The sequence below is a fragment of the Pteropus medius genome, unplaced genomic scaffold (genome assembly GCF_902729225.1).
Source record: "Pteropus medius unplaced genomic scaffold, Ma_sr-lr_union100, whole genome shotgun sequence".
NCBI lineage: Eukaryota > Metazoa > Chordata > Mammalia > Chiroptera > Pteropodidae > Pteropus > Pteropus medius.
The window spans coordinates 21,959,552-21,985,019 of record NW_024349803.1 but is presented as its reverse complement, the minus strand read 5'-3'; the positions used below and the strand labels follow the sequence as shown (position 1 = coordinate 21,985,019).

Below are 25,468 nucleotides of genomic sequence, written 5' to 3'. Positions count from 1 at the left end.
TCTGCTTTGGGTCACCTGTTACCTATAAATATTCCTTTGACACAATTCACATACTTGTCATTTTAATGGCTGGTTTCCAGTATATCAAAGAATGCTTGTCATTCCCTTGCTGCTGGGCATTTGGGCTATCTATTATTTTTCATTTGCATCTAGAGTGGCGTAAGTGTTTTAATACAAATTATTTTTATTTTCGATTTACTTATTTGTGGTACAATCCACTACAGCTGGGGAAATGAGCAAAAAGCTTTAATGTCCTGGAATTGGTGAACTTTTTCTTTAAAAGGCCAGGTAGTCAATAATAATACTTTAAGTTTTTTGGGCTATCAGGTCTCTGTTGCAACTCAACTTTGACATCGTAGCTCAAAAGCAGCCACACAGAAACAAAACTTTATTGACAAAAACAGGTGAAAACAATTTTGAAAAAGAAGAGCGTTGGAGGAGTCACACTTCCTAATTTTAAAACATACCACAAAGCTACAGTAATCAACACTGCGTGGTACTGGCATAAAGACGGATATACAGACCAATGGAAAAGAACTGAGAGCCCAGAAATAAATCCTCACATATATGGTCAAATGATTTTCAAGAAGAGTACCAATACCATTTAATAGGAAACGTATAGTATTTTCAGCAAATGGTGTTGAGCGAACTGGATAGCCACACGCAGAAGAATGAAATTGGACCCTTACCTTATGCTATATACAAAAATTATCTCAAAATGGATTTTAATAAATTAACGGTAAAAATATTTTTTAAGAGTCAGGGATTCTCTCTATGTACGACCTAAATGTAAAACCTAAAACTATAAAACTCCCGCAAGCAAATATAGAGGAAAAGCTTCATGGCAATGATTTCCTGGATATAACACCAAAGGTACAGGCAATAAAAGAAAAAAAAGACAAGCTGGACTTCATGGAAGTTTAAAAGTCATGTACATCAAAAGGTGCTATCAACAGAGTGAAGAGGCAACCCATGGAATGGTAGTAAATATTTGCAAATTATATATCTGATAAGGGATTAATACTTAGACTATATAGAGAATTCCTAAAACACACCAACAACAAAACTGACTCAAAATGGGCGAAGGATGTAAAGAGACATTTCTCCAAAGAAGATATACAAATGACCAATAAGCATATGAAAAGATGCTCAACACTACTAATCATTAGGGAAATATAAATCAAAACAACAATAAATACCACCTCACATCCATCAGGATGACTACTATCAAAAAAATAAAAAACAAGTGTTAGCAAGGATTGGAGAAACTGGAGCCTTTACGTGCTTCTGGTGGGAACGTAAAGTGGTGCAGCTGCTGTGAGAGACAGTATGGCGGTTCCTCAAAACATTAAACACAGAATTCCCATACGGACCCAGCCACTCTACTTTTGGCTGTGTACGCAAAAGGACTGAAAGCAGAGTCTCGAAGAAATATTTATCCACCCATGTTGACAGCAGCATCATTCACAAAAGCTGAAACATGGAAGCATCCCAAGTATCCATCAACAGATGAAAGAATAAGCAAAACGTGATACATACATACAATGGAATTTTATTTAGCCTTAAAAAGGAAATTCTGACACACGCTATGACATGGACAAATCTTGAGGATGTTAAGTAAAACAAGCCAGTCACAAAAAGATAAATACCGTATGATTCCACCTATATGAGGTACTTAGAGTAGTTAAAATCATAGTGACAGAAAGTAGAATGGTGGTTCCCAACGGCTGTGGGAAGCGGGGCCCGGGGAGTCATTGTTTAATGGGTACAGTTTCAGTATGAGATGATGAAAAGGTTCTGATGATGGACAGTCGTGATGATCACACAACTTAATGTCACTGAACTGTACACTTAAAAATGGCTAAAATCGTAAATTTTATGTTATATATATTTTGCGCCCCCACACACACAGAGTTGGCTTAGTCATTATGCTAAGTTAAAGAAATCAGACTCAAGAGGCCACATATTGTATGATTCCATTTATAGAAATGCCCAGAACAGACAGAAAGGATAGCGGTTGCCAGGGGCTGGGGACAGGGTAAAGAGTGTCTGCTTGTAAGTGACAGCATTCCTTTCTGGGGTGAAGAAACTGTTCTGAAATTAGACAGTGGTGACGGTTGCACAACCTTATGAACATACCAAAAATCGCTGAAATAGTACACTTTAAAATGGTGAATTATATCTCAATAAGAAAATATTATGTATGTATTTAAAGTAGGGTTGGCACTGCTGTTTCCAGCTAACATGGAACAGCTTGAAGCAAACCAAAGCTTGCACCAAGAACAGCTAAAAATATGTTATCAAATTAAAACAACAACAACAACAAAACCTTTTGACGGCGCTGAACACCTGCTGAGACAACCAGAAGTTGGAGGAACAAGATTCCAGAGAAGGAGAAATCCGTAAGAGGCGAGCCAGCATTCTGCAGCCATTTTTTTCCAGCTCTTTTGCCAAGTCTGGGTGCTGGGGCAAGAAACTGAGAAGCTAAGTCACCCAAACAGAAGGCTCTAACTAAGAGACAAAGAAACCAGAAGAGCTTTTGACAATTTTGTGGGGCTAAAAAGACAAAAATTGGAGACATGAGCCAAGATCTCGGTGAGAGAGAAAGGCAGAACTGAACCAAAGCTCAGCTCATTTTCTTCAAGTCACTTGCTTCATTCTGAAGCTGAATGAGATAGGAGGCTAAGAAGCTATATAGAAAACCACTGAAAAGCAGAGCGGATATTTCTATAATCTCAAGGTGCAGAGAAGACAAGAATTAGAATTTAGGACCCACCAGAGCATTTGGGCCCAGTGAACACCTTGGCTGGCTCTCAGTTAGAACCTGTGGGATGGCTATACCCTAGAAGCAGGAGTGTGCCAGAAATAAATAAGGGCTTATAAACTATGATCCAACTTTCATTAATCTCTGTCCAACTGGATTAAGGTGATCAGCCCCACTGTATCTGCCTAGAAGAAAGAGAAACCCTCTCTAAAGATATCATCGATAGTCTCTACAATTTTTTTTATATACGATACCCAACATTCAATGAAAAATTACCAGGTATGCCAGGAGATAAGACCAAATGATCAAAAGCTAAGAGGAATAAACAAACAGAACCAGAATCACTGATGACTCAGATACTAAAAAAAGTAACTGATAAAAGTGTGCAAGAAAACAAAGAAAGAAATGGAGAGAACTAATGAAAAGATTGAGGATGTCACCAGGTAATCAGAATATTAAAAACAAACAAACAAACAAACAAATGAACAAACAAGGAAATTCTAAAAACAAAATATATAATACCTGGAATCAAGCAGCTCTGTGAAGTGCCAGGTTGGATAAATATAAAGAAAACCACCCCTGTGGAGATTATAGCAAAACTGCTGAAAACTAATAACAAACAGAAAATCATACAAGCCGTCATGGATGGAGAGAGCACGTTACCTTCAAAGGAGCAACAATTAGAATGGCAATGAATTTTTGGGACATGGCAGACACTAGAAGACAGCGGAAAAGCTTCTAAGTATTGAAAGAATATAACTAGCAACCTAGGATTTTTTACTAATATATCACTTGAAAATGAGGGCAAGATAAAGACATTTTCAGACAAACAAAAACACAGAATTAAATTTGTTGCAAAGAAATGTACATAAAAATAAATACCAAAGGAAGTTCTTCAGACAGAAAATGATCTCAGACGTAAAAGAGAAACGAAGGAATGACTGAAGAGTGACGAAAAGGGCACATGTGGAAAATATGCATGAATATTGACTATAGAAAAACAACAATGTTTTACGGTATTTAAAATATGTAAAATTAAGGTGCATAAAAACAGCAACATAAAAGGCAGGAAAGAAGTTAACAGATTTAAAGTGTTCTGAGGTCCTAATATAGTCAAGGAACTAATGAAAGCGATGATTTATATTAGACAAGAATACATACTGTAATTTAGAATAACCATTAAAAGTACAGTAAAAGATTATATATATAACTAACAAGCTAGTAGTGAGAAAATCGAATCATTTAAAAAAAAAAAAAAAACTTGTTTAATCCAAAAGAGAAGAAAAAGAACAAGGATGAGATAGAAAATAAATAGTAAGATAGTTAAGTTTTAACACTATATCAATAATTACATTAAATATAAATGGATTAAATGTTCCAATTAAAAGACTGGATAAAAACAAAATCCAACTCTCTGGTGCAAGCTAGTGACAAAAATAAGAATAGCAAAAAAGTTGAAAGTTAAAGAATAAACACTAACAAGCACTCACCAAAAGCTGATGTATCAGGTGAACAAGACACTAGGGTAAGAGGCATTACCAGAAATAAACAGGGATGTTTTATAATGACAAAGGGGTTGACATACAAAGAAGATATAGAGATGCCAAATCGATATGCTCACAGTACCTTAGCTTCAAAATATATCAAAACTGACAAAGCTAAAAGGAGAAATATACAAATCTATGATCACAGTGAGAGACTAACTTACCTATTTCAATAACTAATAAGAGCCTGTGCTGGCTGGAAAATTACTGCTTGGCTATCGCCCATAGGAACATAGGTTATCGTCCATGGGAACACAACATTCTAACAATAAGCTTTCTGCTTCTGTACCCCCGCTTGCACAACCGGCCTGTGGGTTGACAGGTAGTGAATAGGAGAAAAATAGACCTTTGTGTTTAAGACAGAATGAGGAATGAGATTTAGGGCTTGAAAACTCTGTACCTCTACATTTTGGGGCTGCTTAATTTGGGGCCTGCGTACCCCTGGCAGACCCAGCTGGCTGAAAAAAGAGCATGTTTCCTATAACTCACTGATTTCTGGTGGTCCGTGTGTCTTTCGGGGGATGGTGGCTACAACAAGCCAAAAGACAAAAAACCAGTCAGGCTATATAAGAGCTGAATGAAATAATTAATAAACCTAAATTAACTAACATATTTAGAACACTTCACTCGACAATGACAAAACACATATTCTTTTCAACAGCTCATGCACCATTTATCGAAACTGCCTGTATACGAGACCATAAGGCAAACCTGAACAAATTTTAAACAACTGAAACCATTCAGAATATGTATCTGACCACAGTGGAATTAAGCTAGAAATAAAAACAAAGATAACTAGAAAATTCTCAGCTGTTTCTATACACTTCTGAATAATCCATACGCTTCTAAATGATCTGCAGTCCAAAAAAAATCAATGGAAATTAGAATATAATTCTATAACATTATAGAAACTTGAAGAATGAACTTCCACTTCTGGCTGTGACAGAGTAACTGGTCCTGAGCTAGCCCTCTAAGGTGATTTTTTTTTAATGGTTGCAAATTCTTTGATACTTCTCCTAACAAGAGCTAAGGCCCTCTCCCCTCGAGTCTGAGTAGACTCATGATTGATTAACCCAAAAGACTAGAACAGAAGTGACATTATGGAATGCTGAGCCAACATCTAAAAAGTCTGACTACCCCGTGGCTGCCGTGCTGTATGGAGATCCAGGCCACATGGAGTGACTGCATGTGGGCACCCTAGTAGATAGCTGAGGTCCCCACCAACAACCGACATCAACTGTCATCCATGTGAGTCGATCTGGATGTCTAGACTACGCAAACCTTCAGATAACTGCAACTGCGTGAGAGACCCCAGGGAAAGCTGCCCAGCCACTGCCTTCCAGAATTCCTGACTCACGAAATCATGAGCAAATGCAATGACTGTTTAAGCTGGTACATTTTAGGATAATCTGCTATGTAGTAATAGAACTGGAACACTCTCCTCCTGTAAACAATGATAAAATTGGACAAAATATTTGAGGAAGGCACTTTCAGACAGTGCTTAACAGGCAAATGCTAAAAAAGGGGAAACTCATGAGATGAGCCCAGGATCATCCAGCACTCTGCCTGGGGAAGACCTCCCACTATAGCATGAACAGCTGGAGTCCAAGAAATGCACCTCTAAGCTGAAAAGGCAGAGATCGGGGTTCAGGGCAGCTTAAGTGGCTGAAATTTTGGAAAGAAAGGGAATTGTGCGAAGAAGACCAGGTGAAGGACTCTCTGAGTCTATGACTGCAGGCTTGGCTGTACATGGACGGAGTGAGATCTGTTACCAGCAAACAGCAGTTACTGGGTTGAGAGAAGAACAGAGGAACTAGGAGTTAGCAGTGCTTGGAGAAGAGCTGAGCCAGGGGAATCTGGGAGCTATAGACCGGCCGGGGTGGAACGTCTCATTAACATCTTATAACACCCCTACCATCCAGCCGAGACAACAGAAAAGCTGTCCCCAGGAGTAAGAACCACCCTCTAGAGTAAGAACTAAACTGGATCCTCCCTAACAAAGTGTAAAACCAAACCATGACAAGCTCTGCAGGGAGACAGAATTTAAAGACTGAGTGCTGCCAGATTAGGTGTGGGAAATAGCTTGGGCTTTTCACAGACTGGTACTAAAAAAGCATAAAACCAAGGCTTTACGAGTTCGAGGTGATCAATTTGAAATTGAACTGTCTGTTAAAATTAGAATGAACACTCTTCAGGGGATGATAACAGATTTTTAAAAAAATATTTAATCAAAAATCACCAGATATGCAAAGAAACAGGAAAATGTGATCCACAGTCAAGATATTTCAATCAAGAGAAATCTAAATGGCCTAGATACCAGCCAGCCAGCCAAGTCCTTCCTGAATAGTTTACCCATAGTAACCAAGAGAAATAATAAAATAAGTGTTATTGTTTAAATCTGTAACTTTTAGGGAGATTTATGACACAATAATAGTAACCGAAACAGAAACTTGGTACCTGGGATGCTGCCACAATAGAAAACTAAACTGTGGCATTGTGTTTGGGATCAGGTGGTGAGTGGAAGCTGGAAGGGCCACAAGGAGACCGGCAATAATAAAAGTAGTAAAAGACCAAAGGGCCTCATGGAGATTATTGACAAGGCTAAAGGAAAATGTCATAGGAAGCTATGACACTGTGTCAGACACTAGCCACCCCATCACCTGCAGTAACATGGAAAACAGAGATCAAATCCAAGGCAGACCCATAAAATCCTTTGTTATGATCTCAGAAATATTTAAAGACCTTTTCAAACAGACAAAAGCCCCCTAAAGATCCTAAAGGGATGCCTAGCAGATCTCCTCTGTTAAAAACAGAGCTCAGAAAAATCTTAAGAGTATTGTTCCAAAGCAGTGTCCCGGGAATGTCAAGCAGAAAGATTATCTTGAAGAGATTTGTGGGTGTGGCTTTTATCTAACGAAGTGGATTTTATACTAATACACAAGTTTATAAAGGAACTGTATGAACCTGAACTGAGACAGATGGAGTACAAAAGGAAGAACAGGTTTGGACCTTCACACTTCTAGAAGCAGTCAGCAGGGTGAGATTCAGCTGTAATCCAGGCTACTTTTTGGAAATGGAAGAATTATTCATAGGGCAGAACTAAGAGCCCAGAGGACAAAGCCAAAAGCCCTGGGGAAATACTGAGTTCCCAGATTGTAATACTGAGTTCTAATCAAGGAACTGGCAAAAATGGGCTCAGCTACGGATTCCAGAATTGCTATGGATCAAGGACGGCTGTGTGCCTCTCATTCCCGCCTCTCCACCTTCTGAATGAGAATATCTATCTTATCCCTGTATCAACATCTTAAGTGGGTGGAGGGGCAGACAACTTGTCTCTTTAGTTCATAAAAAGTCTTCAGATAAGAGAAACTGTCCCTAGGGAGTGGCCACAATAGACTACACCTAAAAGTCACACCGACAGGTGGATTTGAGTTAGATGACAAGATCTTGGACTTTGAGGTGATGTTATAATGGGATGAGCCTCTGCGGGGATCTTGAGGAGAGAGGGCAACGTATTTTGCTTGTGGGAAGAACGTGAATTACTGTGGCAAGAAGGTGGAGTGTAGCAGGCTGTTTTTCCAAAGATGAATGCAATATCTTCTATAGCATGTGCTTTTCTAAAGTATGACGTAGACATCTATTGAGAAATAGGTTCTAATTTCTTTCTCTTGATTCTAGATGGGCTTATGACTTGCTCATAACCAAAAGAATAAGACAGAAGCGACACCGTGTAAGTTCTAAGGCTAGATCATAAAAGGCAATGTAGCTTCTGCCTCTGTTTGCTGTTTCAGCTGTGGCCGCTATCTGACTGAAATACAAGTTGGCAAGCTAAATCTAAAATTTTTATGAATATGCAAAGGTCCTAGAATAAGCAAAAGAATTTTTAGAAAGAACAACAAAGTTGGAATTCCTGTACTACTTGATTCAAACTACAGTAATTATGGTTTTTTGCATAAGGATAGACATAGTGATTAATGGAACAGAATCCAGAATTAGACCACGCATTTATGGTGAATTGATTCTTTACAAATGTGCCAAAGTAATTCAATGAATAAAGATCATCTTTTCCACACATCTTGCAACAGACATCCATAGAGAAAAACAATGAAGCTCAACCCTTACCTCATTCCACATCATATACAAACAATAATCCAAAATGGATCAAAGACCTAAACATAAAAGCTTACACTATGAAACTTCTAGTAGAAAATATATGTGACTTTAGGGTAGACAAAGATTTCTTAAGCAGGACACAAAAAGCTCAAAGCATGAGAAAAAAACTGATGAGTGTGCTTCAACAAAATTAAAAACTGCTCTGCAAAAGGCATCCTTAAAAACAGTCAAGTTAGTCTTGTAGAAAACATCAGTAATACCTATGACTGATAAAAGACTTGTATTTAAAATATATTTTAAAAAAAAAACCTCTTAGAATTCAATAAAGAGCAAAAGAGGAAGAATAGATACTTCACAAAAAGAGATGTACAACTGGCCAATGAATACATGAAAAGAGTCTCGAAATCATTAGGAAAATGCAAATTTAAACTATAAGCAGATACTGCTTAACACCCATTAGAATGGCTAAAATTAATAAGACAGACCATACCAAGTGCTGGCAAAGATGTGAGGTGCCTGGTACTATTATGCATTGCTGGCAGGGGCATAAAGTGATCCAATCACTTTGGAAACACTTTGGTAGTTTCTTATAAAGTTAAACGTACACCCACCATATGACCTAGCAACTCACTTCTTGGTATTTTACCCAAGAGAAATGAAAACAGCTCTAATTTAAAAATATGACATATCAACTTCACAGGAATGTTTCAGAGCAGCTTTATTCATAAGATTAAACATCCATCAACAGGTGAATGGATAAACAAGTTGCATATTCATGCAACTGGAATACTACTCAACAATCAAAAAGGAAAAACCTGTGGACACATGCAACAACACAGATGAATCTCACAGACATGCTGAGCAAGAGGCCGAACACAAAAGAATGTGTATTGTATAATTCCATTGATATGGAATTCTAGGACAGGCAAAACTAATCTATGATGACTGAAATCAGCTCAGTGGTTGCCTGGAAAACTGACTACAGAGGAGCATGAGAGAACCTTCTGAGAAAATGGATATTTCCTATATCTTGATTAGAACGGTGATCACAAGCGTGTAAACATCTGTGAATAGTCATCGACCTACACTCAGGCTAGAACAGGCCCTCCCCGCAACCCGGGGCTCCCCGCTTTCCTTTACTGTCTACAGGTTCTTGTCAACATCTGAGGCTAAGTTAGTAATTCCCTTCAACCCTCACCATTTGTCTCTCCTAGAATGTAGCTTCTCGAGGCCAGAGGTTCTGTCCATCGTATTCGCCGCTGTATCTCTAAAGCCTCACAAAAATGTCTGCCACACAACAGATGTTCAATGAATGTCTGCTGAACTTTTTAATGAGCTTGTTTTTATTAAAATTGCCACGAGAGGAAAATATACATGAATAAAAAATCCACTGAAGCGCATCAGATCTTATTCACTATGTTCATCTATCATCTGCAGGCACACAGTGACGTTCTCTGTGGATCAAGCCTTCCCTGATTCTATAAATGCCAGGGAAAGCCAATATACTTGCCAATAGGCCTAAAAAAGTTAAAATCTCATGCAGATCGAAATGTGATTCACCTTCAAAATAGCCACGGAAGCCAATTTGAGAAAAGAATTCTCACCATAGTTAATCCTTGGGAAGAAACAAATCTTCATAAAAAAGCGTTAGTGGATTCTAAATTAAACACATCTTTAAAAACGAGATCTGGGAGTATGGTGCGATACCATTCTAACTCACGACTTCAGCTTCATGACCTAAGATGTGAAGAAAAGAAACGGCCAGCCTTCCCACTGAGCTTTCACGACTGCAAAACATTTCTTAAAGATACCAGGGCTGCATAGTGTTTCTCATCCTCAGCACTACTGACATTTGGGGCCAGATAACGCATTACGGGGCTGTCCTGTGCATTGCAGGATCCAAAGCCTCTACCCGCTGGATTCTAGCAGCACTTTCCCAGTTAAACAAATAACCAGACAACCAAAAATATCTGCATACACTGCCAAATGTCCCCGTGAGGGCAAAATCACTGCCATGAGAACCACTGCTTTTAGTGCAATCAAGGCTAAAATAGTAAAGAAACAATCATTTGTAAACACAACTACACGTCTTTTCAGCCCATCTGAAACCATAGCCCTGTGCTGCAGACAGATTTAATTTTGACTCTGCCTCACGATGAAGATTTTTAGCTAACTCTGCAACCACAAGCAAGAATTACTGAATTCTCAGCAAGCCAGCCATAAAGCAGGAACTTCTGAGAGAAAGGTATAAAGAAAACTCACGACTAAGGCTAATAATACCTTGAAGGATTCTAGTTAAGTTTCTAAGAAACATTTCAAAGTTACGAGAACATGTAAAGCAAATGCCCGGCTCTACTAAAATCTTACAGACAAGGTAACGTCTAGAATAATTTTACAAAATCGAAAAAATTTAAATCCAAATTAAAGCCAAAGACACTGATGAGAACCACATTCCGATCTTTAAAATGTGCCTCTCCTACATCCTCTTACTTTTCACTCATGAAATAAATGACTATCAAACAATGGGAAAGACTGCTTAAATTGACTACATATTTTTCTACAACAAAGAACACTATGAACAGTGTTAAGAAATAAGCCACAGACTAAATGTTATTTACAAAATAAATAAGGATGAGTATATATCTAGAATAAAGAACAGTTACCAAGATGAAAAACATCATCACCTCCAACAGCCCAAACTGACATCATTACTTCAGAAATCTGAGCTGATTCTTGAAGTATTCCCCCACTTTCTCTAATCATTCCACCAGCCATGAGAAAATTAGTGGATATTTTCTTAAGCAGGCTCTATGCCCAACGCAAAGGCTGCATCACAGACCCAGTTTGATCCCCCCATTCCTCCCATCCTCCAGAATTCAAGAAGCAACGCCACTCCCTGAGCCACCAGCACACGGTGAGGACAGGAAACCCCACTGCCCAGGGCGTAGAAGATGGAGAGAGCCAAGTGTCATCTGGAAACGACATGCGACCCAAGGCATCTGGTGACTGTGGCACCTGGGGACCCTAGGCCAGCTTCCTGGGGAAAGAGCTCTTCCTTGCAGACTCTGCCAAAGGCCTCCAGTGACAACAGACTTGCCACTCTTTCCTCAAGAGCTCCCCTCCAATTTTACCTCCAGGGTCTCTTGTCTCTCTGGTAAAGATTTAATGGGTTAGCGATCTGAATGGAAAAACAGAGGTCATGAAATGTTCCTTGATTGTTTCCCAAAGTACAAGTGATCCTAACATGGGAGAAATAAAAATAGAATTAACGACTGGAGCAAATTATTCCTGGAAACGTCAGAATCACTAAAGGGCCAGTGCTTCCTCCACCTGCCAGTCAGCGCCACGGGGAATAAAGTAGCTCCGGCGGCAGCTGCTTGGCGTTACACAGCCCAGGGAGGTGGAGGGACTGGAGCGGCTTCAAGGGCCATGACGATCGATCGTGCTGGGTTCCCTGCTCCTCTTGGGGGCTCCAGCTGGCTGCCTCTCCGAGGGAGGCTAGAAAGCAATCTCCCAGCCATCTGCAGCGAGCCTGAGCTGAGAGTTACAGTGCCAAACAGGACCTCTGCACCCCCAAAGTGGAGATTTTAAAAGAAGAACGAAGAGAATGAGCCATTTACACCGTGGGGGATTATGGCCTTGCCCTCCAGAGCTCAGGAGGTGAAGCCTCACAATGCTGTTCCAGTCACACACATCCCTCCTCCTGGAAACCCACTTTAAATGGTGGCAGAGGCACAGACTAACATACAAAGCTTTGCATAACACGCAAACTCCACTAAGGGTCCATGGAAGGGTGTCCACAACAAGCAAGAAGCGGCCAGGAGGACAAAGAGAAACACCGACAGCTCATCCTACCTCTTTTATTTGAGAGAGGACTTGGGTGCACACACTAAGGTGATCATCCTCCAAATGTGTAACTGTTTTGTCTGTCTACTCTCTAAGAGGAGATGACAGTAAACTGGTCCTACAGACAAAGACACACTAGTAATGGGGCGGGAGGGATCAGCAGTGCTCTGTTTACTTTTCCATTCTACTGATGAACACTTCGAAGCTCCAAGCCACTGAGGCTCCAAGCCACAAAAAAACAAAGCCACAAAAATTCCCATAAGGATTCAGCAACTGAGAAAGGGCTGTGAACACAGATCGGGGTTTCACGAGCAGAGCCTCAGACTCGCAGCAGACATCACGCTGAGAATTAGAGAACACTGCAGCACATCATTTTTTCCACAAAACGCATTCACGTATAGCTGAAACATTTAAATGATCCCTTAAGACTCTGAATGTTAAGAATTTCTGATCTGAAAGCAGAGAACAAGGCAGGTTGAGAAGCAGACGCTAGGGAGTATAGGACTCAATTACCAGCTCCCACACTCCAGCTTAAAGAGAGCATCGTTTCATATGTCAGCTATCATTGAAAAATACATTTTTAAAAAAAGAGCATCATTCAGAGTCATGCGATGGCAAAACAAACTATTGCATGCTGTAGACCTTCAACAAACGTCTCATTAGCTGAAACCTTAACCGTTAACTGTGAATGCAAAAGGCTGGGGCAGAAACTCTGGTCAGAGAAGACGGGTAAAGCCCTTTCTGACTGGCCATGGTGAAAATAAAACGAACCTTTTCCTTGGGGTCATAGAAAATTCAAAGGAAACAAGTGTATAACTGGGAGCGCACCGCACCTTTGCTTCATGATAGGTGAAAAGAAAGGAACGATTAAGAGTGGCGAGAACACAAATACTGGGGCTGATAAAGGGACTCTAATAAATCCGATAAAGGGATTCTAATATATCCATGACCTCCCAGGGGAGCCGATCACAAATCTCTTCGTGGGCCGTCACGGTGGGCAGCCGCCCCGGGCCTGTGAAGGGTTATGTCACCTGAAGCCAGCCCTGTCCCTGCTCTGCTGGCCGTGGTTAACACCCTTTGTGACGACCTTGGAACAAACCACAGAGGCTGCCCACCTTGTGTGCCTCCACCTCCATGTAATCTTCCATTCCCTTCTTCATTCCAAATACGCAAAAGAAATGACTAAACAGTCTCGGAGTGCTGGAGATCTTGCTTTCTGCATGCCATCAGTTTGGCTCTGATAAACTCTTACAAAAATTTTTGGCAGGTTTAGATGTTTCTCACGGGGACAGTGCTACGGTCTCTAAGCTGAAAAAGCCTTCGGCAGTGGCTGTCACAGGTAGCTCCACAGTGTAGCGCTTCTGAAGCCCCCTGCAATTCTTGCTCGCCTACAAGAGAAAAAAACCTCCTCTCCTTCTCGCCTCTCATGTTCAACCACAAGTTCCGTGGCTAAAGAAAGTACCTAAACATCCCGCTCTAGCCCTCTCCGCACCCGGCACTACCTGGTCTGGATTCCCGCGCCAGCCTCCCGAAGGTCCCCCGCCTCCCTACTGCGCCCGCCAGCCCACACTGCCCGAAGAGAGCTTTCTGAATAGGGTCCTGTCACAGTCCTTACTCACTTTAAAACTTCCCCTTCTGTCCTTAGGATAAAATCTAAAATGCTTAAAGTCTTTTCTGACTGCTGGCCTCCGGCCACTGAGTTCCCTCTGCCCACTGCCCGGGACTCCACACTCTGAAGCCGGGAAAGCACAGGGCACTCAGGCGTCTCTGGGCCTCGCTGATGCTCATGCTGTGTCTCTCTCTGCATCTCTTCATCTAACAGTTGTGTGTTAGATTCTAAAGACTTAATTCTAACTCTTACTCTTTCGGGTCTCTGCTTAAAGGTTTTGGCCTCCAGAAAGCCTTCTCTAGGTTTTTTTTCCCCCTCAGCAAGTGCCCAGCATTGCTAAGCTTCAGTGCCTGTCAATACAGCGGCAGAGAGAAAGGTGACAGGTGCTGCTGTCCCTCTCGGTGTGCGGTCTGGGGAACTTCATTCAAACCCCGCACATCCTGCTTCTGTATTCTACATTGGACCAAAGACCACTTGAAGACTTCAGAAGATGATTCAAAAAACACTTGAAGACCTTCTGGTCAGGAGGGTCGCTGGGTAACTCTGAAGTCAGGGCCAGCCCAGCGCCAGGTCTGTGGTGAGCCCTGCTGGATAGGGACCCTGCCCCATCGCCAGTCATGCCCAAGGCCATCCAACAACAGCTGCTCCAATCACTCATTCTGCTCCCAGAAACACTGAGGACTAGCCCACTGGCATTGCTTATTATCCTCCTCCTGCTAGATTTACTGCTGTGACAAATATTAATTCATGCAGTCTTCAAAAGAGCCCTATTAAGTAGATGATGCTATACTTACTCCCATTTTACAGATGAGGAAACCTGCCCCACGAAGCTGTAAGGAGTGAAAACAGGATTTGAACCCTGTCAGCCAGGTGCTTAGGTCCAGAGTTCATTCTCTCAGCCACCACACTGCAGGGTCTCCCCTCTACTCCTAGTTCCCAGAAAGTCATGTGGGAGAAAAACAGGGGTAAGGGACAGAGCCGCACATGCAGAGAGCTCTGTCTTGGTTTACAACAAACGGCACAACAAAAATGCAAGGCAGAGTGCTGGGTCAATTAGATAAGAATATTAGGGGGAGAGGGCAAACTTGACCCCTGCCTCACACCGTACAAAAACAATCCAGGTGGATCATGGACCCGAGTAAAGAGAAAACCTTAAAGCTTCTAGAAGATAACAGGAGAATAGCTTCGCAACCTTGGGGAAGTCAGAGATTTCTTTTTAAAAAGGCATAAAAAAGCACTGAACATAAAGAGGGGGATAACCTTGATTTCGTCAAAATCAAAACACCCATTCATGAAAAATACAATTTAAAAAAGAGCATAAAACTGCAAATAATAATAATAATAATAATTAAGAAGATAAAAAAGCAAGCAATATAGAAGAGAAAGGTGAGTGTGTGTATGTGTGCATCTGACAAAAGACTCACACCCAGGTATAAAGGATTCTTATAAATCAATGAGAAATGGGTGGAAGAAAAGAAAAATGGTCAAAAAAATGTGTTCAGGCACTTTGCAAAAGTGAATAGTCATAAAAGCATATGGAAAAGGGCTCCATATCTTAAGTAATCTGGGCAATGCAAATTAAACCCACAATCAGAAGCTCCCACCCCACAGCTTACTAGAAAAGTGTTAAAAGTCCTACAAAGTCACAGGGGATAACTGAGTCGACATACATGTTTTTCTGATGCAACTTTACAGAACAATCTTCTGCCCCAGCATTCCCAAACTCTCTGCCCTTCTGTCTCTAAGCCTGGCACACAGAAAAGAACGACAGAAACTGGTATCAACATGGGCACTACTTCATTTATAACAAGGAGGTCACTCCAAACTCTGATTTAAGTGATTCTGAAAAATCAGTCCAATAACAGATACCCACATTGTTTCAGCAAAGGGTGATACAACTTTCGGGGAAGTGGAGAAGAAAGACAAGGCAAATATAGAACAGAAAGATCTGACTTGAATCTGTAATTTAAGGAATACTGCTGGTTATCTAAGTTAAGGACAAAATGCTGAAATGCAATCGAGAGCTATTAACACTGTCTTGTCTGTCTGAGTGTATTCGGTCTCACGGCCCTCTTCTCTGCTTTGGTGGTTACTTTTAACTCTTAAAAACATACTCATCCTTCCCTGTCTTTATCCTTAACAAGAGAACAACAGGTTACAGACTTTTCATTTTGTGAAAGAGAATCTTAAGGTTCAGGGAGGACTGTCCAAGATCACAAAATTTTACGTGAAGATGGTCGAGGGTTCCCCCATGACAAGCTAACATGCTGAAGCAAAGGTTTTCCAGGCCACAGTGGAGCTTGGCTTGAGCCAGGATGGCCTGGCTCAATTTCTCCTGCATCACCCATTTCTCCCATCCTACATGATCAATCTCATTGGCAAGAAGTTAAATGCATAAAACCTTTTAACTTTTAAAAAAGCCTTTCCTCGATCTCAAATAACCCTTCATTCACTGCCACTTTTTTATGTTTCCTTGTACAGCAAAACTCCTCAAAAGAGTGGTGTCTATGCGTGGAGTCTCCAGTTCCTCTCTCCCTGTTCTGGTTTGAGCCCAGCACTGCCCTGAAGTGCTTATCAAGGCCGCCTACACACGGCTAAATCCAACGGTCAGTCCTCAGTCTCCATACTGCAGCGCTATCGGTGGCCTTTCACACAGCTCCCTGCTTGAAATGATTTCTTAAATTTGGCTTCCACAGCTTGGGTCTCCAACTACCTCAGTGGCCATTTCTGTTCAGTCTTCTTTCCTAGATCATCCTCATCCCGTCCCCACCTCTAAGTGCCTAGTGCTTAGTTGCTCAGATCACTTCTAACTTTTCTTACTCTTTGGATGATCTCATCCTGACCTGATACAGAGATGTAGCCCACGATTTTCTCTACAACATAGAGTTTGCCCCTGAACTTCAACTCAATACTAACCTAACTGCCTTCTGAACATCTCAATTTAGAGGCATAAGACTTGTTAAACTTGTTCCCAAAACCAAACTCCTGTCTGCCCCCAATCTGTGTCTCGCCCCATATCTTCCCAAATTCAGAAAATGGCATCTTCAAGCTGCTCGGTCCAAAAACCTTGGAATCCACCCTTCTCTCTTTCTCTCACACAATCTACACCCATTTCATCAACAAACTTATGGGCTCTATCTTCACACACAGCCAGAATCCAACTACTTCTTACCACCACCACCATTACCATCGCCCCCCGCACCAAGCCACCACCACCGCCTGACTGGTCTCCCTGTTGCTGCCCTCATCTCCCTTACAGCCTGTCCCCTGCACATCAGCCAGGGTGACCCTTTGAAACCTAAGTTAGATCTGTCTCTCCTCTGCTCCAGCTCTCCAGTGGCTCCTATCTCACAGAACAAGGCCCCACGCGGTCTGACGCCATGGCTTCTCTTCTACGCCCTCACCCTGGTACGCTCCGTTTCAGCTCCCCTGGCTCCTGGCTGTTCCTCTCCCACACCAAGAAAGCTCTTGCCTTTGGATCTTTGTTCTTCCTCCCCTACCTGCCTAGAATACTCTGTCCCTGTACAGCCACAAGGCGAAGCCCCCTTATTTCCTTCATAGCTCAACTCAAAAGCTACCTACTCAAGTGAGCTCTTTCTTGACCATTTTACACAAAACATTATTACCCACATTCATACTTTACCCAGGCCCCCTTTCTTCATAGCCCTAACACCTTCCGACATGCTCCTTATGTATTACTTGTTATGTCTCTGTCTGCTAGAATGAAAATCCCATGAGACATTTTTATTCCCTGCTAAATTCCCAATGTCCATGACAATGCCTAGCAAAGCACAGGTGCTCAGTAAGTACTGAATGGATGCGCCCCTATCCCCTGCTGCTCTCACGCACCGTGTTGCTCTCTCCTGATGCCCCTGCTCTTTGAGACCTGCCACTCTTTCAGGCATTGATACTAACTGGGCTACACAACTTTTTAAGCAACTTTGACTCCTAACAGATTCTTTTAGGTACCTTTCTAAAGAGAATTTGATTTCAACTAATGCATTTAACAAAAAGTCTACTCTGATACTCTTAGAGGTAGATGGTGATCTGTGAGCTAAGGAATAGTCACTTGGATTTACAGATGGATGGATAATCTTATTCACTGAATGTTAATGGTTCGTCTAAAAGGAGGTCTCAGCAAAACGTTGCCAGGTTCTATTCTCAGCTCTATACAATTCCATTTCCCCCCATGACTTGGATAGCCATTAGAGATGACAGAATTCAATACTAAAGCTAAATAAAAACACATGCCATACAAAGGCTTGTACACAAATGTTCACAGTGTCTTTATTTGTGATAGAAAAAAAAGGACTCCACCCTCCCCCCAAAAATGAGAAATGGATAAAGAAATTGGGGTATATTCATATAATAGAATTCTACTCAGCAATGAAAAGGAACGGACTGACTACTGACACACACACGCATGAATCTTAAAATAATCATGCTGAGTGAAGAAGCCAGATCCCCAGAAAGAGAATGAATATACTATGTGGTTCCATTTATACAAAAATTCTAGAAAATATAAACTAACAATAATGACAGAAAGCAAATTAATGGTTCCCTAGGGGCAGGGATAGAGGGCAGGGAGGGAAGAGAGGATCTTCAAAAGGGCATGAGAAAACTTTCAGGAGCGTTAATATGTTCATTATCTTGATTTTTATGATCATTTCAGGGATATGTAAATAGCATATAACTAAACCTAAATAAAGCTGAAAAATATGAAAATAAAGAAAAAACTCCAGGTAACTTTTGAACTGCATAGTATTCTGATGATACAGCCTCAGTGGGATACATTAAAAGAAAAAAAAACTGCAAAAAAATCTTGAACTTTGCTTAGATTTACGATTTGTAGTGGAACTATCTGAAACTATTTTGAGTGTATTGCGGGACACAGCAAATGAGTAAATGCACCGATGTTGTTGGTTCTCACTGAGGGAGAAGAGAGATACAGATATGGAATGGAAGAAAGATTAAAAAAAGTATTGTTATGAACACATGGTTTTTAAAATAAATGTATTTCCTAGCTCTACCCAACAAAAGAGCCTACCCCAGCAGTAGTGAGCACGTGTACAGCCCAGATCTTGGTTTCTAAATACCATTCCCCACTAAAAGAAACTAGGTTTCCTTGGAGAAAAGGCCAATTCCTGGATTGCAACAGAAAAAATACAAGCTAGCCCTGGAACACACTGTTGCGTCAGAAAGAAAAGGAAATGCTCACAAACTATAGGGGTCATGTCAGAGGAACACAGAAATCAGCGGGAAGGGGATCCCACTAAGCCAGATCTGGGACAATGTGAGCATCAGAATGGACGGGATGGATTCTGTCACATTTAATTTTTTAAAAAAGAATCCAAGACTCTACTGATACATATATAAAAAAAGTAAAGTAAGGAGAGAAAGATCATCTTTACCAAAACAATGCAAATAAAATGTAGACAGACTACAGAATCGGAAAAAAATACACCATTTTGCAGCCACCATATTAATAACTAATTCAGGCAAGAATTATAAATGGAAGCTGAAAGCAGTGGGTGAAAGGTTGGGGACTCAGGATATTTCCATAGTTTTAGGTTCACAGCAAAACTGAGAGGAATGTACAGAGATTTTCCCATAAATCCTCTGCACGACACATGTACAGCCTCCTGCATTATCAATATTCCCCACCAGAGCAGTACATTTGTTATGACTGATGAACTTACACTGACATCATCATCATCCCAAGTTCACAGTTACATCACGGTCCACTCTGGGTGTTGCACATCTATGGCTTTAGACAAACGTGTAATGGCATCTCCACCTTTATAGTATCACTCAAAGCAGTTTTGCTTCCTAAAAGTCCTCTGTGCTCTACCAATTCTTCCTTCCTTCGCCCTAAACACTTGGCAACCTCTAATCTTTTAACTTTTACATTTTAAAAATAAAAGATTTAGAAAAGTAAAAATAAATCAAATGCCATGGAATTACAAAATAATTCTGATTTTTAAGCATTTTAAATGGCACATATAAAAGGACATATAATAGGATCAGTTTTGTAAAAATATACATTTGCATAGAAAAAAGACTGAAAAAATACAACAAAACATCAGCACTCTTGCTAACTGGCTGCTGGAATTATGGGTGATTTTTGAGTGCTTTATAATGTTCCGTATTTTTCCAAATTTACTTAATAAGCACAGTTACTCATAACCAGAAAATTATTGTTAAATAGTAAAGTCGATAAGTAATCTGGCATTATAGATTTGGAAATATTATCCAAACTCCAGATAAACTCTTCAAAGAAGGATCTAGGATATCAGGTAATCGTAGGGTTCATTAACATTTATTTAAAACTATTCTTAGAAGAGGAAGAAATCTAGGCTCAAAATAGGGATATCTCATGTGACAGAAAGTCCACAATGAATGGTGAAAACCATAACTCCCCGTCAACCTAGGCTGCCTTGTGAAGGGCCCTGGGGGCTTCCACGGGCGGGAGAAAACATTGGCGGGGTTCCCAGGGGATTGCTGAAGCTACTCTTCCAGGTGCAAACCTCTGTGAAACAAAAACCACCCACCCTGACCTTAGTTAAAACCTCTGGAAGCTCCCTACACCTCTTCAGCTTCCAGCTGCACAGAGAGCAAGACTTTGCTGCGGGCTGCTGCTATTTACTGATGTGTCCAGAACTCACAGTGAGAGTCTGAAATAGCACCTGTTAAAACCCAAGCAAATAAACCCTGGTTTCCAGGTATATCTCAAACCCCCGCCACTGGACCTACATGCTTATTAGGCCTGTCTATCTCATCACAGACCACTCTGCCCTTTGCTCTCTGCGCTCCAGCCATTGTGGCCTCTACCTTCCTGATTCTTAAACAAGCAAATTTGTTCCCACCCCCAGGGCCTTTGCCCTGGCCCTCTGCCTTTACCTCTGATTCTTTATATCCCAAGCAAAGAGGACAAGTAGAATGCGGTCAGAGAAAGAGCAAAAAGCAAAGTCCCTGTAGGAAAGTCAGAGACCCAAAGGTAGAGAAAGAGACCAGCTTTCCTCACCCAGTGGTCCAAGGTGAAGGGGGCCAGCCTGAGGCCAAAGCTGACATCAATGAGGCTTTCTGTTAACAAGATACCTGTGAAGCAGGTTCCAGAAGGGACTAAGCATGCCACATATCTACCTGCAATTCCAGGATCCTAGTATCCTGATGTTCCATGTAAAATAGACAATAATAATAATAATAATAATAATAATAATAATAAAGAAAACCTGTATGTTCCAAAAAGATGTGCCCATCAACTGGGCTGTGCCTAGATCTTGGTTAACTTAAACCAGAGCTTCTCAAACTTTTCCACTGCGTCTTAAACGCCCAGCAAGAGACTAGACCTGAAGCAGAGCTAGAAGAAAATATTGAGCCAGAAAAACTATTGCATAAGGAAAACCAGTTCCAGAGGCACCAGGTTTTGAGTCTCTGCTTCTAATAATGACAGACCCCAAAGGTGCTGACACCCAACTTTTCCCATCATTCCAAAAGAACAGAGAAAGCCCAGCATAGACATCAAGAGGAAAGAAAAACAGGGAAACAGAAAACCAGAATTTCTCACGTGTTACAAAGAGAATGTACTACTTCATCCAACTTTGTTGGAAGACAAAGTCATGGTGCTATTCCCCAGTACCCAAGGTCTCCCTGTTCTGTCACCACCAGTTCTCCAATATCCTATGAGTCAACATTCAAAGGTCAAGGGGGAGAAGACGCCCCAATTTAATGTAGCAAAGCTCAAAATATCTTTAACTCTCCCATCCACTCCCTATCCTATTCTTCCCACCTCTGTAAAGGTTTCATCATCCTCCCACGCTTTACTATTTTGTCTTCGACTTGTCCCACATATCCAGTAAGTCACCAAGTCCTGTAAGTTCCACTATGACAAACCTGACTATTTACTCTTCCTGCACAGGTCAACTGATCCAAACAGTTCAAATCCTCGTTAACCCTTCTCATAAAGTTCTACCACAGACCTACGTGGTCTTCCGTGTCTACAGGCCATCTCTCTGCACACGGCTAGAATAACATTCCTAAAATCAAAGGCCTAGTGAATGCTCCCAATCAAATCTTCCACTGATTCCATGCTGCCTATAAAACAAATTCTAAACTCCTCCATGTGACCACAGGCCATCAGTCCAGTCTCACTCTGGCCGTCCGCCTATCATGTCCAGTTCTGTACCAAATAAGACAGCCCCTCCTTCTCTAGCCCATGCCATACTTTGCCTTGTCCTTTGCCTTTATTCACACTAATACTTCTAACTTTCTGCTCATCTCTGCTCAACAACATCACAATCACCCACTTTCCTCAGAATACAAACTAAGAAAGAAAACAGACACGTCACAGGAGAGGAAATTATGTGAATCTGTGGTCTCAGAAGCAGCATGGGTTTAGAAAAAGGAGCATGTAGCCTTGGAAACCAAAGGCCCAGCTTTGCCACTTTGAGCTGCTCACCTCTCTGACCTCAGTGTCCACATCTATAAAATGTGTCTGCCCTCCTACCTACCACGCAGGATCGTCAAGACCGTGAAGCAGGAGAAAGTACGTCAAAATGCTCGTGAGGGGACGGAACTAATACTTGGATGGAAATTTATAGTTTTCAATGCTTACATTAGGAGGGAAAAAGCCTGAAACAGGCTACACACATTCTTAGGAAGTTTAAAAGTCATGCAACATAAACCCAAAAGAAGAAAGAATATTGTAAAGTAGAAATTACAAAGAAAACAAGCACAAGAGATCACCAAAGAGAAAAGACAGTTCTTTGAAAAAGTTAATGAGACTGTTCAGATCTTTCTATAAACTATGACGAAGCAATATAAAAGTAAGCTATTGTTATCCATAGGGATGAAACTTCAAATAAAAAGGGCTGAAGTAACAGTTTCCTTTTTGAAAGGGTTTCTCAGCCTCAGCACTACTGTCGTTTGGGGCGAGATCACTGGCTGTAGGAGGGGCTGTCCTATGCAACGCAGGATGCTCAGCAGCATCCCTGGTCTCTACCCGCAGGGGCCAGCAGCATCCCTCTCCCACTCACTAGGCGTCGTGACAACCAAAAATGTCTTCAGACACTGTAAACCGTCTCCTGGGAGGCAAAAGTATGCCGGGTTGAGAACCTCTGCTCCAAGAAAACAAAAGAACCCCTTCGCACTGTATCTGCTAAGACTAGATTATTCACAGCTATTCCTAATTCTAGAAGAGCTGGCTGCTCTGCCTGTTAGGACTGTGGGATGACCAGCAAGCCGAGGCAGCAAGGGCACGATGGAAGAAACAGGCAGGTTTTGGATGTTTCAGCAAAATTGCACAGAGTGGTCAAGATGAGTGGCCAGAAAAGCTGCGAGAGCTAAACCAGTGGCAGCTGCCGCAAGTAACAGCAAGAATCACTTTTATTTGAGGGGAGGCGTGTTGTACACCTGTAACGCTCCTGTGAAACATAGAAATGGCCCTTGAATCAAATTCCAAGAAGTCAGATACGCTAGCAGAGAGAAGGAGACAGTACCTATGGAACATTTTTAATCACTCTGAACTTTCTAAGCAATGAAAATAAATCATTTCAAATTTTTAAAAAATAATTTCATCTGAGAATTGTATATTCTTTTTTAAATGCTCCAATTGCATAGCTACACTATTCTGAGACAAATCACAATTAAATTCTTGCCACTTCTAAATAAATGATAGTAACGTCCCCATGAGCACATCATATAATTTTTGAATAATTAAGAATCTGACAAGGAGAAAAGATTCCAAGAAACCAAGAGGGAAGACAGTGTATAAATATATCCTTTATACTCACCAGCAGTGCCTAAAATCCAGTCTAAATCTGATAAGAGTTCTAGGGATATCTGGAAATGTACTTCTGAGAACCCAAACGATAAAAAGCAAAAAGTGATGCAGATACCTGGGGAATCTAACACGACCTTCGGAACGACGAGAGCCAAGCAAGAGTCTGCTGGTGCACCCTCACAGCCCTATCTCCCACTATTTCAACTCATTCTCCTTTATAGGAAGGAACTACAGAACCAGCTGGGGGTGGGGAGGGGAGACTCCAACTGCATAAGCTAGCAGTGGACAGCAAATGATGCTGTCGCGAAAAAAAAGTCAAACGGTAATTTCCTTGACAGAGATGAAGTGAAAATGGGGCAGAGGCTTGTAGGTAGTATAAATGAGGGAAAACTGATCCCTAAGCCATATGGCAGCTGTCGGGGGAATGAGAGCTGAAGATAGGAACGCCATGCTCTGGAACCTGGAGAATGGCAGGAGCGCGTGGTCCTGGGCTCTTCACACCCAAGCGGTGATGACCTGACGGGATGCCCCCCTCCACTAGGGTGGTCTCTTACAAAGAGACACGCTTCATTCCTCAGTCAACGGGAAGCTCACAAAGAACTAAAGCCCATGCCACGAAAGACTGGAATCGGTTAAGAAGCCCTGTGCCAGCCAGATGACCTAACATTAGACTGAAGATGAAAAGAAAAAGTCCGATGCTACCTCATCGAGTTGGGGGCGGGGGAAAGGGTGAGCCGGGCAAACTGAAGAGGAGTCCAGAGGGGGCCCACCCGCTATGGACGCGCGGCGCCCCCCAGCAGGAAGGGGCTGGGAGGCAAAGCAGCACACAGGGGCTGCCATCGATCGGTTCTCTCGATGGGAGGTGTGAACCGATCTGAGAATCTCTCCGCGGGCGACCCCTCCTGTCCACACGAACGGAACTGTGAGTGTCACTCCAGGGAACTCGGGGCCTACCTGTAGCCACCTCGTGGGTCCATGACTCCCAGACCACAAAATCTGACCACAAGGACTCTGCCACTGACTCCTCCACGACTTGGGCAAGTATGCTCCACTCTCAAACCTCTGGACCCGAATCTGCACGTCTGTCAGAAACGAGCTAAATAAATGCTAACGGTCCTTCCAGCATTCAGTGAGGCTTATGTGGAGCAACAGACCGTTTCCTGAGGAGGAGCAGATGAGCTCACTGCGGCCATTTCCAGTCTCTGTCTTCTCGCCACCTAAGAAATCAACTGGAAACACCACACGCTCCCAGCAAAACTTCCACGAGTAGCAAAGACGAAGCAACCTGTCCCTCACTGGAGCCACTCACCATCCAGCAGGTCTTCCTCGTCATCCCTGCCGTGCTCCTCCACTGCCACCTCCTCCTCCTCCTCCTCCTCTTCCGCATCCTCCAGCTCCACGTCCGGGTCCAGGTCTGGATCGCTCCCTGAGGCGGATTCGTCTGACATGGCTCCCAGAGGTCCTCAGTGGGCATTACCGACTCATGGTCCGCTGCAGGGGTCCTGAGCGAGAGAAAGAGGCACCAGAATCATCAAGGGCTTCACTTAGGGGCAGGACTCTTTCAGAGAGGAAATGGCCTGGAGCTTTTCCAGGCAGGGCGAGCTAACCTCGCCTGAATTTCGGCCTTCCCCACGAGGGCGCTGGCCCTGAGGTGTGCGCTGGTGACTCTGCCCCGCTCAAGCTTCCCTTAGCTGCTTAGACAACAGCTTTAAGTGAACAAATGAACGAACACACCACACACCTCAGAATTCCCGTTTGCTCGTTCCTTCATATGTCACTGTTCCCTGAGCACCAACTCTCTGCATCTATAT

General features: G+C 42.2%; 1 protein-coding gene across 2 annotated transcripts in view; it reads right to left on the bottom strand.

Moving 5' to 3' along the window:
* The window catches only part of RAD54L2 (RAD54 like 2), an 88,286-nt gene that overhangs the window by 28,801 nt on the left and 34,017 nt on the right, over window positions 1–25,468 (bottom strand). For both annotated transcript variants that reach the window (XM_039837892.1, XM_039837891.1), the window contains exon 2: window positions 24,967–25,159. In XM_039837892.1, the coding sequence (XP_039693826.1) occupies window positions 24,967–25,105 (139 nt within the window). In that variant the 5' untranslated portion in view covers window positions 25,106–25,159. The remainder of the gene's footprint in view (window positions 1–24,966; window positions 25,160–25,468) is intronic.